Raw genomic sequence first — 13,613 nt, forward strand, 5'->3', positions numbered from 1 at the left:
TTGGTGGACTACGGCCACCAAAAGCACAGGGGGTGGGGTAAGTGTGGATAGTGTTTTTTTTATTTTTTATTTTTTACCGTACGCTTACGGTAAGCGTACGGTAAGCGTACTCGGCGAAATTGCCGAAAAAAAAATAAAACCGTTTTTGCTCTTGGGGGATGTTTGGGGACTCCCTCAACATGACTATGTGGGAGGGAGTTGTCAAAACAGCCCCGTAACATGTTTTTGGCCATCTTGTTTGATAAACAACACTCAGTGCGAGAGACAAAATGGCGGCCGCCGCTTCCTGGTTTCGGCCGATTCGAATGTTTACTAAGATCTAAGAGCCAATCAGAATCGCGCTCGCGCACGCCACCGTACGCTTACGGTAAGCGTACGGTAAGCGTACCGTAAGCGGGCTCAGATATATATATTGATTTAAAGGCTATTTTCTCAGAATCTACTGAACAGATTTACACCAAACCTACAAAAGGCACTTCCTTGACCTAGGGACTACCTCTCTGCCAAATTTCTAGTAATTCTGTTCAGCCGTTCGGGCTGTAGCTCGTTCTAAAGGTCCTATGGAAAAATGCATGGGAAAAACGCGTTTTGGGACCCCCCTTTTATCTCAGCCCCCGCTTGACGAATCCCCCCGAGACTTTCAGGGTAGGAGCGGAGCGTAGCGCCCCACCTATTTTGAGAAATTCGCGAGGATTCATCGACCGGCGCCAAAGTTATTCAAAATAGAATGTTGAGGTTTTCCTATGGAAAAGGGGTCCTAACTATAACTACCTACTGGCGACCGCCAGTAGGTAATATATATATATGCCCCTATATCATCTAAAGTACAAATATTCAAATAGAAGTTTTCTTCATCTACTAGTTCAAAATGAAGGACTGGTAGACTAATATCATGCAAATATTGCAGTTTGTCTTACCCGTTTTAATGGTCATTTGCATTACGGAAGCAAGACACTTTGGGCCTTAAGACACAAATGACAATGACCAATAAAAAAAAACATTTCAAACCAGCAGCATTCATGGTATTCAATATCACCCTCGATTAATTAATATCTTCAACTATAATGAAATCAAGTTTTTGATCAGATGATCATATTGCTATACCAAAACTCCCATATGGCAAAGTTTGAAACATTCATTAGTAGAAACAGGCTGCAAATATAAGCCAGGTGCATGCAGAAATACTTAAAGCAATGGAACAGAGATGGTTTACTTCAGAACTTCCACATTTATCGAGTTTGAAAACTATAAATAGACAAACCTTGTTTCAATACAAATTATAATTTTACATTTTTAAACTAAGATATGTCGTTTTTGGATTTCAAGAAAATAAGATCATATGTGCAAAATAAGCATTTTCATGGCATTCCCCGACTGACAGCTGGGATAGCATAGGGCAAAAAAATGTACTTCAATATCATCCACCAAGTTAAAGTGTGGCAAGAAACAACAGGAAAAAAACGCAATCCGTTGTGTAATAAATAGGACAAAAACATGTCTGAACTTCCACCGTGATGCAGCAGTTTTGGAGTCTCCAAATGAGGGTATAACTATATACACCATTGTCTAAAAGTAAAAAAAAAAAAAAGTGTGTGCAGTTTTGAGAATGTTCATCGAGTAAAGTCCTCCATTTGCATACAAAGTCCCTCGGGGGCTCACCTTATGTTGCTTTCAATCAGTTTCTAACCGAGAAAGAACAATTTCCTCTGATGCACATCTCCTGGACATGGAAAATGCAATTTTCTTACCACATGTTCCACTTAGCCTGTTATATATTAGGCACCCCCATAACAGTAATCAATATTTTATTTAAGTGTATGTATTCACAAAATGTAAACTATCTCTCAAAGCATTGTGCCATTCAACTGATCTACCGATAAATTTATATACCACAATTTAAATTACATCCATTTCATGAATGGTAAAATGCTAAAACTCAAGGGTATAACTGCCAAAATACAGCCTTACTGTAATGAGTACAATTTACAAATACAATAATTACATTTTAAAACCATTAACAATGTTACATCTAGTCGTAAATACTGTAGGGCGGGGCCACAGTGGACTTCTGAGGAAAACAATGCTGAAAGTAGTTGAAACACTTTCAACAGAACTGCCCCAAATACAGAACTCAGTTCATTTCATCAAAACCATAAGAAAATGTACAGCATTCCTCCGGTTGACCAAGGGTTCCAGTAAGTACACGAAATATCAGATATCAGCCAGGTATTTTCCTATAAAAATAGAAAATATAGGTTACCATAGATGTTTTTTTAAAACATTATTTCACTGACGAATCTGTACACATCTACTCGAAAAACATTTCGTACAATTAAAAATTCGTTTATGTAACAAACATCCTGAAAACTTAAAATATAGCTCCTAAAAATAAAAACTTACGATAAAATGTAGATATTTTTCCTTAAGTTTAAAGTCATATCGATTTTTGGAAATACTCAAGAACATTATTATTTGTTGCAAGTCTACTTGATTTTCTCCTGTGAAACTTACTGCAGTTAGATTTACAAGGAAAATACATACAGTGAAAAATTATGATCAGGGATGACAAATGTGTCTACTAGTTGCGTTTTGACTGAGTACAATGGATTGGTAGCATAACAGGTCAAGCGCAAGAGAGACAGAATTTACTTTTAAAAAGGCATTTGATCTTAATATTGTATATCGAGGAGCTTCATGTTTATCAATGAACTATATTTTACATATTTTATTGCTTTTTAATCCATATCGTGTATTTTTATGTTTACAGTGCCTGGTACCACATAGACACGCTGATGAAATGTCAGTCAGGAAGAGAGTATAAACAATGTAAGCGAGAGATGCCTCCCTATTATAAATGGACAGAACTTGCGATAAAAAAGGGCTTCCAGTTGTTGTTACTGGTCTAATCTGACCTGTGAAGGATGCATTGTTTTATCAACCTCTGCAAAGGTCTAGGTATTAGTTTAAGGGTCTGGCTATTGATTACTACACATATCTTCTGCATCATTGACATTTTATAGCCTATCAATATGAACAACTTACTTACCTTTGGTAACGCTCTTTCTGGTGTATGCTCTATCTAGCTGCAGATTCCTCACTTTTAGAACATCCCCAAGCTATAGACGGGCGATGGCAGATTTTTCAGCATAGTTCCTGTGTGCTAATAGGTGGTGGTGTGTGATTCCTCATTGACCCTGTTCTGCCCTGAAAGTGACAGTAGGAGCTGCATATAAGTGCCACTCAAGTGCACAGTCAGTTTCTTTTGTGACACTGTTCACGCCCTTGGCCACAAAGTCCAGAATCTAATTATCTGTGCCAGTGTGCAGATCACTAATTTGGGACCTTTTTAGATAAGAAAGAGACCATTCCAAAGAATGGGGAGGTGGGAGGGTAGTGAGCAATCTGCGGTTAGATAGGAGTATCCACCAGAGATTAACTTGCCTTTCTAACCGCAGATTCCTCACCTTTAGAATAGATACTAAAGCAGTACCAACCCAGCTGGTGGGTATGTGGAATGGCTTAGACCAAAATGTTCCTGTAAGACCAAAGAGCTAAAATTACCTTCTCATCAGACCTGACTAAAAGCAGTAATGCTTTGTGAATTTGTGCAATGAAGCTCACGTGGTACCACGGCAGATGTCAAAGATAGGCACCCCTTGTTCCAGTGCTGTGCATTATGAGCAGCCCTGGCCATGTGGAATGGGCCCTCAACCCTCATGGGGTTGCTTCTTGGTCAGGGCATAACAGATTGTTTTTGCAGAGGAGTAGCCACCTGGACAAAGTTCTTTCTGCACTGCCTTGCCTCTCTTAGCCCCAGATAACCCCACAAATCGCTAATACGCTACCCAATGGTCATAGGTGTGATCAATGTAAAAACTCTGCGCTCTTGTGAAGTCCAACTGATTGAGTCTCTCCTCATTCAAGGGGCGAAGTGGAGCAAAGAATGTTGGGGTTGTGATGGATTATATAACATGAAAGGGAGTCATAACCTTTGTTAGAAATGCCTCTCTAGACCTTGACGTCAGTCTGTCCAGAAAGATGATGTTGTAGGGCGTCCGGACCAAAAGTGCCTGAAGCTTACTCATGTGAAGAGCTGAAGTTACTGCGATGAAAAGACATTCTTCTGCGTCAAAAGACTTAGTGGGCACAAGTGCACCAGATCAAAAGGGGCGCACATAAGAAAGTAAGGCTCAAATTGAGATCCCATTGTGGCATCACAAAGAGTTTAGAAGGAAACATGAATTGAACGTTTAAGTAATCACATCAAAACAGGGAATCTGCACTAGGACGGCCTGGTCCGCTAAATGCAAAAAAAGTCAAAAGGGCCAAAAAGTAACCATTAACAGTTCCCACTGCAAGGTCCAGCTGGGCCAAAGACAAAAACAACAATACACCTGACAGCTTAGCCTGCAACATATTTGTGTTATAGGGGCCACACCAAGCCACAAACTTGTTCCAGCGTACTGTGTAAACCGACTTTGTAGAAGGATACCGTGCCCCAAGGATGACATCTACTTTGGGAGGGAGATGGAATGAAGTCAACTGCTGCCACTCAATCTCCAAGCATAGAGTTGTAAACTGTGCTATCCTGGGCGCAAAACCCTGCCTTCCTGCTGCAACATAAGATCCTCTCGAAGCGTCAAGATTTCTGGATACCACACTATATTTTCCCAATCTTGAACCACTAACATAACTTGGGCTTGGTTATTCTTTTTTTTCTTCACAACTCTGTGTATTATTAGTGGCAGTGGGAAGGCATACAGGAGTCCTGTGCTCTGCTATAGGCAGGATGCATCTCCGAGAGAGAGTATTCTTAGGAACTCCAGTGTGTGAATGTGCTGACATTGCATATTCTATGTAGTGCTGAAGAGATGAAGTCAGGGGTGTCCCTCTTCTTGGAAGGCACCTGTGCCACCTCCGGGTGTAACAGTCATTCGTGATCTGCCACTCTTTACTGGCTGAGTTTATCCACTCTGGCATTTAGAGATATTGCCATATGGTGCTTGATCAGAAAAATGCCCTCATGATTCAGCCAGTTTCAGAGGCACAGGGCATCCTGGTTCAGGGCCCAGGACCTCACCCAACCCTGCTTGTTACAATACCATGTGGCAGAGATGTTATCTGTGAGGACCTGAACCAGCCTTCCTTTGATGGATGACAGGAAGGTTTTCAATGCTAAGCGAATAGCCTCAAATCCACCAGTCTTTTAATCTCCACCTCTCCCAGATGACCTAACCAACCCAGCAGTAATGCATCTGTCATCACTTTCTTCTCTGGGTGGGGGACTGAGAGGGGTCCACCTTTGGTCGAGCAGCCACTACTGCAGATGTTTTGCAGTTCCGTCTGAAACCTGACATGGTTAACGAGCAAGGTGCGGAAAGCCAATAGGTCAAGAAGCCTCAGAGCCGCACTACCCAGGACGCAGACTGAAACATTGGGATCGTAACCGGAATGTCCTGGACTCGCTGATCCATAGAGAAGGCCCGAAAGTGCACGGTATTCAGGATGGCTCAGATGAAAAGGAGTCCTTGCAAAAAAGAGTCAGAAGTGATATCAGCATGTTGATAGTGACCCCCCCCCCCCCAGATTCCCCAATGTCAGGAGACTCACCTTTTCCTGGTGATGATCCACAACTAAATAAGGCAAGCTCACCTTTAACAGCCAGTTGTCAAGTTATGGGAGGACTGTTCTGCCCAACCTCCGAAAATATGCGGTGACCGCCGCCAACACTTTCGGGAACACCGGAGGGGCACTTGTAATGCCGAAAGGGAGGACAACACAGGGAAAATGCTGCTGGTATACCTTCAAGGGCAAGTAGCCCCTATGGGACGGAAACAGACCTAAAATAGGATCTTTTCTACCACCCTGGAATAGCAGAAGTAAGAACCAGTAAAAGTTCATATTTTCATGGCTCTGATTCTAAGCTCCCACAACAAAATGGACAAGTGTTACTCGAAAAGCTACTCTGATGCGGATGGAAATTGCGGCATGACAAAAGGGAATATCAAGGCATAGTTTTGTTAAATTATCTGCAGGACAAACCTATTGGATGGTACGGCGTGCCAACCCTGGAGAATGAATATGCTACTTACCAGTATGCATCTGTTCTTGGCATGTAGGGCTGCTGACATTCATATCTGTGCATAGATCGCCGCCTAGTGTTGGGTCCGGATGTTTGCACGTTGTTGTCCTGGAAGAGTCTTCGAAGTATCCTGAGATAGGTGACTCCTCCCCTGGACCACAGTGCGCATGGGCATCCTCTCCATCCTCAGATTGTTTTTCGCCATTGTGGCAGTGATGGAGTAGATACAGAAAGTGATGACCATGCTATACAGTAATTCTGAGAGCTGCAGCTGCTACAGGTGCCGGGGAGGAGGGTGGGCGATATGAATGTCAGCAGCCCTACATGCCAAGAACAGATGCATACTGGTAAGTAGCATATTCAGTTCGAGGCATGTGGGCTGCTGAATTCATATCTGTGCATAGAATTCATAGCAGTACCTCCTATTAGCGGCGGCCACCAGTGCCAGCTGCAGCGGTCTGAAAAAGAGTTTTGAGAACAGCCTGTCCTACAGCTGCCTGCTGTTTTGAGTGTACATCTACACAGTAGTGTTTGGTAAATGTATGTATAGTGGACCATGTGGCTGCTCTACATATTTCCTGTAAAGGAATATTTCCCAGGAAAGCCATGGACGCCCCTAACTTACGTGTTGAATGGGCTCGTGGGGGAATCGTTAATGTGCGTTTAGCCTTTTGATAGCAAATTTGAATACATTTAACGATCCATCTGGCTATACCTGCTTTGGAAATGGCGTTGCCCTTGTGTTGAGGAGAAAAGGCAACGAAAACTTGTTTTGTCTTCCTAAAGACTTTAGTTCTGTCTATATAGTACATGAGGGCTCTTTTTACATCCAGTGTATGTTGCATTCTCTCCGCTACATTTTGTGGATTTTGAAAGAAAACAGGCAGTTCTATGGTTTGATTCATGTGGAACTGTGATATTACTTTAGGCATGAATTTGGGGTTGGTACGAAGTACGACCCTGTTCACGTGAACCTGTATGAATGGCTCTTGAATGGTTAGTGCCTGGAGTTCACTAACTCTTCTTAACGAAGTGATTGCCACTAGGAAAGCTACTTTCCAGGTGAGGAATTGAATCTCACATGAGTGGAGAGGTTCGAAGGGTGGACCCATTAGTCGGGTGAGGACCAAGTTAAGGTTCCACACCGGTGCTGGTGGGTGTCTCGGGGGAATTACTCGTTTAAGGCCCTCCAAGAAAGCTTTGATGGCAGGCACTCTGAACAAGGAGAGGTGCTGCCTGTTTTGGAGATAGGCTGCTATTGCGGTCAAATGGATACGTATTGCGGTGTATGCCAGATTGCATCGGTATAGGTGTAAGAGGTAACAGATTATATTTTGAATGGATGCGTCTAGCGGGTTAATGTCATTGTTGTTGCAGTAGATGACAAACCTCTTCCATTTAGCTGCATAGCAGGCTCTGGTAGTGGGTCTCCTGGCCTCCTTAATGATATCCATACAGTCAGGTGGCAGGTTCAGGTAGCCAAACTCTAAGACTTCAGGAGCCAGATTGCCAGGTTCAGCTGTTGCGGATCTGGGTGCTGAATTTCGCCATGGTTCTGTGTTAAGAGTGCAGGTTTGATCCGCAGCCTTTGATGCGGCACCACGGAAAGTTCTAGAAAGGTGGTGTACCATGGCTGGCGCGCCCATGTGGGAGCAACTAGGATGAGTGTCAGTGAGTGCTGTCGTAGTTTGCGTGCCACCAGCAGTATCAATGGCGCTGGGGGAAAAGCGTACGCAAATCTGCCGGACCAGTTCATCCATATCGCATTGCCCTGCGACTGTGGATGTGGGAACCTGGCGGCAAAGCTTCGGCATTTTGCATTTTCGTTTGTGGCGAATAGGTCTATCTCTGGATGACCCCACTGTTGGAAGTACGGTTGGAGTACTGACGGATGTAGCTCCCACTCGTGCATCTGGTGGCTGTGTCTGCTGAGCAGATCCGCCATATGGTTGTCCTTGCCGGGGAGGTGTTCCGCCATGAGGAATAGGTTCCTTTGAATGGCCCACTTCCACATGCTCTGAGCCAGATGAGACAACTGTGGAGAGTGTGTTCCTCCCTGCTTCTGTATGTAGTACATGGCAGTCATGTTGTCCGTCCGGATCAACACGACTTTGTTGCCCAAGTGTACTTTGAATGCCTTCATTGCCAGGAAGATTGCCATCAGTTCTAGAAGGTTGATGTGCATCTTCTTTTGTTGTATTGTCCATAGTCCCTGCACTGTGTAATTGAGTACATGAGCTCCCCATCCCTGGAGAGACGCGTCCGCCGTCAGTATTATTTGTGGAACAGGCTCTTGGAACGGTCGGCCCTTGCAAAGGTTTTGTGGATTCCACCAATGCAGAGAGTTGTATGCCCGACCGCTCACCAACACTAGGTCTTTTAATTGCCCGTGAGCCTGATTCCATTGACGTGCCAAGCACTCCTGAAGCGGGCGCATATGTAGTCTCGTGTGTGGGACTATGAAAATGCAGGAGGCCTATCAACAGCATGAACACTCGCGCAGGAATGGAGTGTTGAGGTTTGAACTTTGAAATCAGCATCTGCATGCTTTTGATCCTCACTAAATTTGGCTGAGCTGTGGCTGCCAGAGTGTCTATGGTCGCACCTAGGTACTGTTGTACGTGTGCGGGTTGGAGATGTGATTTTGGGTAATTTAGTGATAATCCCAGACTGTGAAGAAGGTGAATGGTGAGGGACATGTGGTTGGCACATTGCTGGGCTGACTTTGCCTGAACAAGCCAGTCGTCCAGGTAAGGGTAGACGTGAATGTGTTGTCTCCGTAGATGTGCAGCCACTGTAGCTAGGCACTTGGTGAAAACTCTGGGTGCTGTCGTCACACCGAAGGGGAGGACTTTGAACTGGTAGTGCTGCCCCTGAATAGTGAACCTGAGATATTTCCTGTGTGCCGGGTGTATGGGGATGTGGAAGTACGCATCTTTGAGGTCTAGTGTGGCTAGGAAGTCGCCCTGTTTGAGCAGCGGGAGAACCTGCTGTAGGGTGAGCATATGGAAATGCTCTGAGAGAATGTAGTGGTTGAGGGGTCTCAGGTCTAGTATAGGTCTGAGTGACCCGTCCTCCTTTGGTATTAAGAAGTACAGAGAGTACACCCCTGTCCCTTGCTGGTGGACGGGCACGACCTCTATTGCGCCTTTTTGCAGCATACTTAGCACTTCCTGCTGCAATAATGCTAAGTGCTCTGAGGACATAGGACGGTGCTTGGCGGTATTGTGGGTGGAGTGGAGGTTAATTCGAGACAGTAACCGTGCTGGATAACATCTCTGACCCACCTGTCCGTGGTGATGGTATTCCACGTGGACAGGAACCGCTGGAGTCTCCCCCCCCCCCCCCCCCCCAAACAGGTGTTATGTGGTCGGGGGGAAGGGAGAGGGCGTCACTGTTTGTTCTTGGGTGTGGACCTGGTGTTACCGTAACCGCGTCCTCTGCCCTTGGTGCTGGAGCCACGATATCCACCTCTGGTGTTTTTATCGTAGGTAGTCTGTGTGCCCCCTTTATTGTATGTTTGCTGTGACCCCTGTCCTCTAGCCGCTCCCCTATTTCCGGGGTGACGAAAGGAGCCACTACGAAATGTCTGCGTTTGCAGAGCCCCCATTGACTTTGCAGTGTCAGTGTCCTTTTTGATCTTTTCTAGGGTGGTGTCAACTTCTGGTCCGAATAAGTAGTCAGGGTTGACAGGCTGATTTAGGATGTTATTTTGAATCTCAGGTTTGAATCCGGAGATTCTTAACCAAGCCTGTCGGCGTAACATGACGCTGGTGTTTATCGCCCTCGCAGCTGTGTCGGCAGCATCTAGTGCACACTTAATGGATGCGTTTGTAAGAAGTTGTCCCTCTCTGATGAGGAGCTCCGCTGCCTCTTTGTACTCGTCTGGTAGATGTTGGAGTAGTGACTCTAGCGTGTCATAGTGTGAACGATCGTAGCGAGCCAGGAGTGCCTGTGTATTGGCAATGCGCCAGATGTTTGCTGCTTGGGCTGCAATCCTTTTGCCGGAGGTCTCCAGCACCTTGGACTCTTTGTAGGGGGGAGGAGCATCACCAGTTGTTTGCGAGTGCGCTCGTTTGCGAGCGTTAGCAACCACCATGGAGTCCAGAGGTAACTGGCCTCTAATGTACATAGGGTCCCCGGGCGCAGGTTTGTATTTTTTCTCAATCCTGGGGTTTATCACCCGTGCCCTGGTTGTTTCCTTGAAAATGTCCTTTGCTGGCTTGAGGACACCCTTTAACATGGGCAGAGTCTTGACAGTCCTCTCTGAGGAGGCGAAAGTGTCCACCAAGAAGTCGTCCTCAACTGTGTCCGAGTGGAGTTGCACTCCATGATTGGCTGCAGCACGTTCAATGAGGGCATTGAAGGCAGCAGTGTCCTCTGTGGGAGATGTTTTTGCGCCGTAAAGCTGCGTGTCCTGGGTATCTGTTGTGGCACCCGGGTCTGCAGGGTCATCCCAAGCTTGATCTGGGTCCTGCTGCTCCTCAGGATCTATATCCCTGGGGTAGGTGGTATCATCACCCATGTAATCCTCCATTGCGTCAGTGTCGGAGGGCGTTGGAGAAAAGGACTGGGGATCGGGGTAGGAGGTGTGCAGGCGTTCATATAGAACCGGTTCCGATTCTGCTGGCAGTTTCTGCTTTAGAGGGATTCTGTAAGAGTCCAAAGCCTGGTCTGACGTGACCTTCCGTTTTCGGAGCATGAGCCTGCCGGTGTCGGCGTCGATGAATTGGGACGGTGAAGGCCCAGTAGGAGAGTGTCCAGTAGATGGGGACTTTTGGTGACACGTGTTCGGATCTCGAACAGTTTTGGCGCCGTGGACGGCGGCAAACCAAAAGTGATGTTGGTTGGTGCCGAAGGTGCCTTTGGAGCCTTTTTCGGATCGGAGCCCGACGTGGACTGGAGGGCTGCCTGTTCTCTGATGCGTTGCAGTGACGCTGCAACTTGTCTCACCGAGAACACCGAAGGTTCTTTGGTGCCGAGTGGTTCTGTAGAGGTAGGCGTGGACTTCTTCCACAGGGTCATCGAGTCGAGGAGAGGTAGTAGCGGTCGACGGCGTCGATGACTGGACCCTAGTCGCTGCCTTCGAAGTGGACTCCGATGGAGCGGCCATTTTAACCTTGGTGGTCGGGGCCGATTGCTTCGGTGCCGGGGGCCGAGGCGCTTTGGTGGTACCGATGGCCTTCCGTTTTGGGTCGGTGCCGACATCCGCTGCAGCGAGTTCGGCGCCGAAATCCCTTTTTGTGCGTTCGGAGCCGATGGTTTTGGCTGGCGTCGAAGGAGTGGAGGTCTTCGAGCTGACCACTGCCAGTTTCACTTTCGGTTTCTGTTGAACCGGTGCGGTGCGACGATTGGTTTCGGTTTCGTTGAAGGGAAACCAGTCTTTTTGGGTAATAATGGCTTTTGCTGTACGTTCGAGGCCGGGCCAGAAGGCGGGGCCGAAGAACTGCGGGATTGATCTCGGGTAAGGCCCGAAGGCGATCCCTCGACCGGAGCCGTAGACTGACGCTCTTTGATAGCCTCCGTTTGGACGGGTAGGCCCTGCTCTTCACCAGAGCTATCCTCTTCGGCCCCAAAGGCCTCATCGTAGTCTCCTACCTCATCGTCGGCTTCTTCCCTGTGAAAAAGCGCTTCATCGGCGTCTTCCGATCGGGAATCGTGTTCGGAAGCGTGGCTGGAGTGTATGTCTTCCAGGCTTTCAATATCTTCGTCCTCGGTGCTGAAGATGTTGGTCGGGGCCGGTGCCGATTGCTGCGCTTCTAATCTCGCTGCTCGTCGATTCCGGAGAGTCTTCTTGGATCGGAATCGGGCACAGGCCATACATTTCGATTCGTCGTGATCCGGCGAGAGGCATTTGTTGCACACCGGGTGGACGTCGATATGTGGATATTTGGCGTGGCAAACAGGACACCGTTTGAATGGGGTCCTCGATTCCATCGTCGATGTAAGGTTGATGGTTGGATTAAACGGATCCGAAAAAACTTGATAAGTTTGCTAAACTAGCAAGTAAGCTGTCGATACCGAGCGGGAACAGTACCGACGAAAACTAAAGGCCTTTTGGCCTTAAACTAAATGTTCCTAACTTGAGTCAAGATAAGCACATCCGAACCCAATGGCGGAAAAAAACAATCTGAGGATGGAGAGGATGCCCATGCGCACTGTGGTCCAGGGGAGGAGTCACCTATCTCAGGATACTTCGAAGACTCTTCCAGGACAACAACGTGCAAACATCCGGACCCAACACTAGGCGGCGATCTATGCACAGATATGAATTCAGCAGCCCACATGCCTCGAACAATTACGGATTCTGACATCCACAGGGTGGCTGTATGCTACTAAGTGCAAACAAAAGCAGCATGAAGGCTGCTGCCAGAGGGATGAGGCACAGAGGTTTACCATCCCTAAGAGTCTGGACATTGCTTCCTGGAACCCTGTCCCTGAAAGGACTGAGGCACCTGTTGCTGGGGTGGCGTGCCTCGATGCTGCCTATATGCAAAACCCCTGTAAGGCCTCAAAAGGGGAAAAATTGTTGAGGATACTGCCTTGCGGGAATGGAGCGAACTGAGGGAGAGTGCTGTGGCTCTTTATTTGGACCTGGTCAAAAAGCGAGACCTGTCAAAACGCACATCAAAAACTGATGCCTGGATATTATCCAAGAAGCCCATGAATCCGGAGCACCATGTGTTATGTTATGTTATTTTAATTTATTAAGCGCGCAGATACTCGGAAGTGTCCCGGCGCTAACAACAGAAAAGGCGGCCAAACCACAGATAGCCATCAAAACAGCATTGTCTTCAGGGACTTTCTAAACAGATGCGGATCACCGATAGCCCTCAGAGACAGGGGAAGAGAGTTCCAAGCAAGGCAGGCTCTACGGGCGAACGAGTTGCCCCCCAAACGTTCACGCTTAAATTTGGGGGTCTGCATAAGCAGCAGTGAGGATGACCTCAACTGTCTCTTGGGAATATAAAAGGAGAATCTATCCTGCAAATACTTGGGGCCGAGTCCATAGAGGGCCTGTTGTACAATAGACAACATTTTGAATTTAAAGCGTGATTCCACGGGAAGCCAGTGAAGTGACCGAAGTTGAGCCCGAGCACTCTGCCCGCGGGACAAGCCGCCCAGAAGTCTGGCTGCCGAATTTTGGACCACCTGCAATTTCTTTACAAGGTAGCCCGGGCATCCAACCAGGAGGGCATTGGCATAATCAAGGCGGGAGAGAAGCAGAGCACGCATCACAGTCTCTCTGTCCCTGTCTGGCAGCAAGGGTAGAAACTTCTTGAGACTCCTCAGTAGCCCAAAGCAAGTGCCAGCAAGTTTTTTTATATGGGAAGCAAAGTTCAGGTTTTCATCGAACCAAACTCCGAGATTTTTAACGGCTCCATTGATCGCTGGTGGACATGGAAAGCCCGAGGGCCAGAGTCTTGTTCTAATGCTAGTCCTGACGTCTCTGCCAATGCAGTCGTTAGGGTCTAATCCTGATGGTATGACATATTTGGCTGCGTCCTGGTCATTCTGAATAGTTTGTGCC

General features: G+C 47.0%; 1 protein-coding gene across 8 annotated transcripts in view; it reads right to left on the reverse strand.

The window, feature by feature from the left end:
* Positions 1-1,204: 1,204 nt before the first annotated feature.
* The window catches only part of SGIP1 (SH3GL interacting endocytic adaptor 1), a 1,140,118-nt gene continuing 1,127,709 nt past the window's right edge, over positions 1,205-13,613 (reverse strand). For 6 of the 8 annotated variants that reach the window (XM_085602350.1, XM_085602347.1, XM_085602346.1 and 3 more), the window contains one exon: positions 1,205-2,234. In XM_085602350.1, the coding sequence (XP_085458476.1) occupies positions 2,212-2,234 (23 nt within the window). In that variant the 3' untranslated portion in view covers positions 1,205-2,211. The remainder of the gene's footprint in view (positions 2,235-13,613) is intronic. The other 2 variants (XM_085602352.1, XM_085602351.1) reach the window with 1 other exon arrangement.

The sequence above is a fragment of the Triturus cristatus genome, chromosome 4_2, assembly GCF_964204655.1.
Source record: "Triturus cristatus chromosome 4_2, aTriCri1.1, whole genome shotgun sequence".
NCBI lineage: Eukaryota > Metazoa > Chordata > Amphibia > Caudata > Salamandridae > Triturus > Triturus cristatus.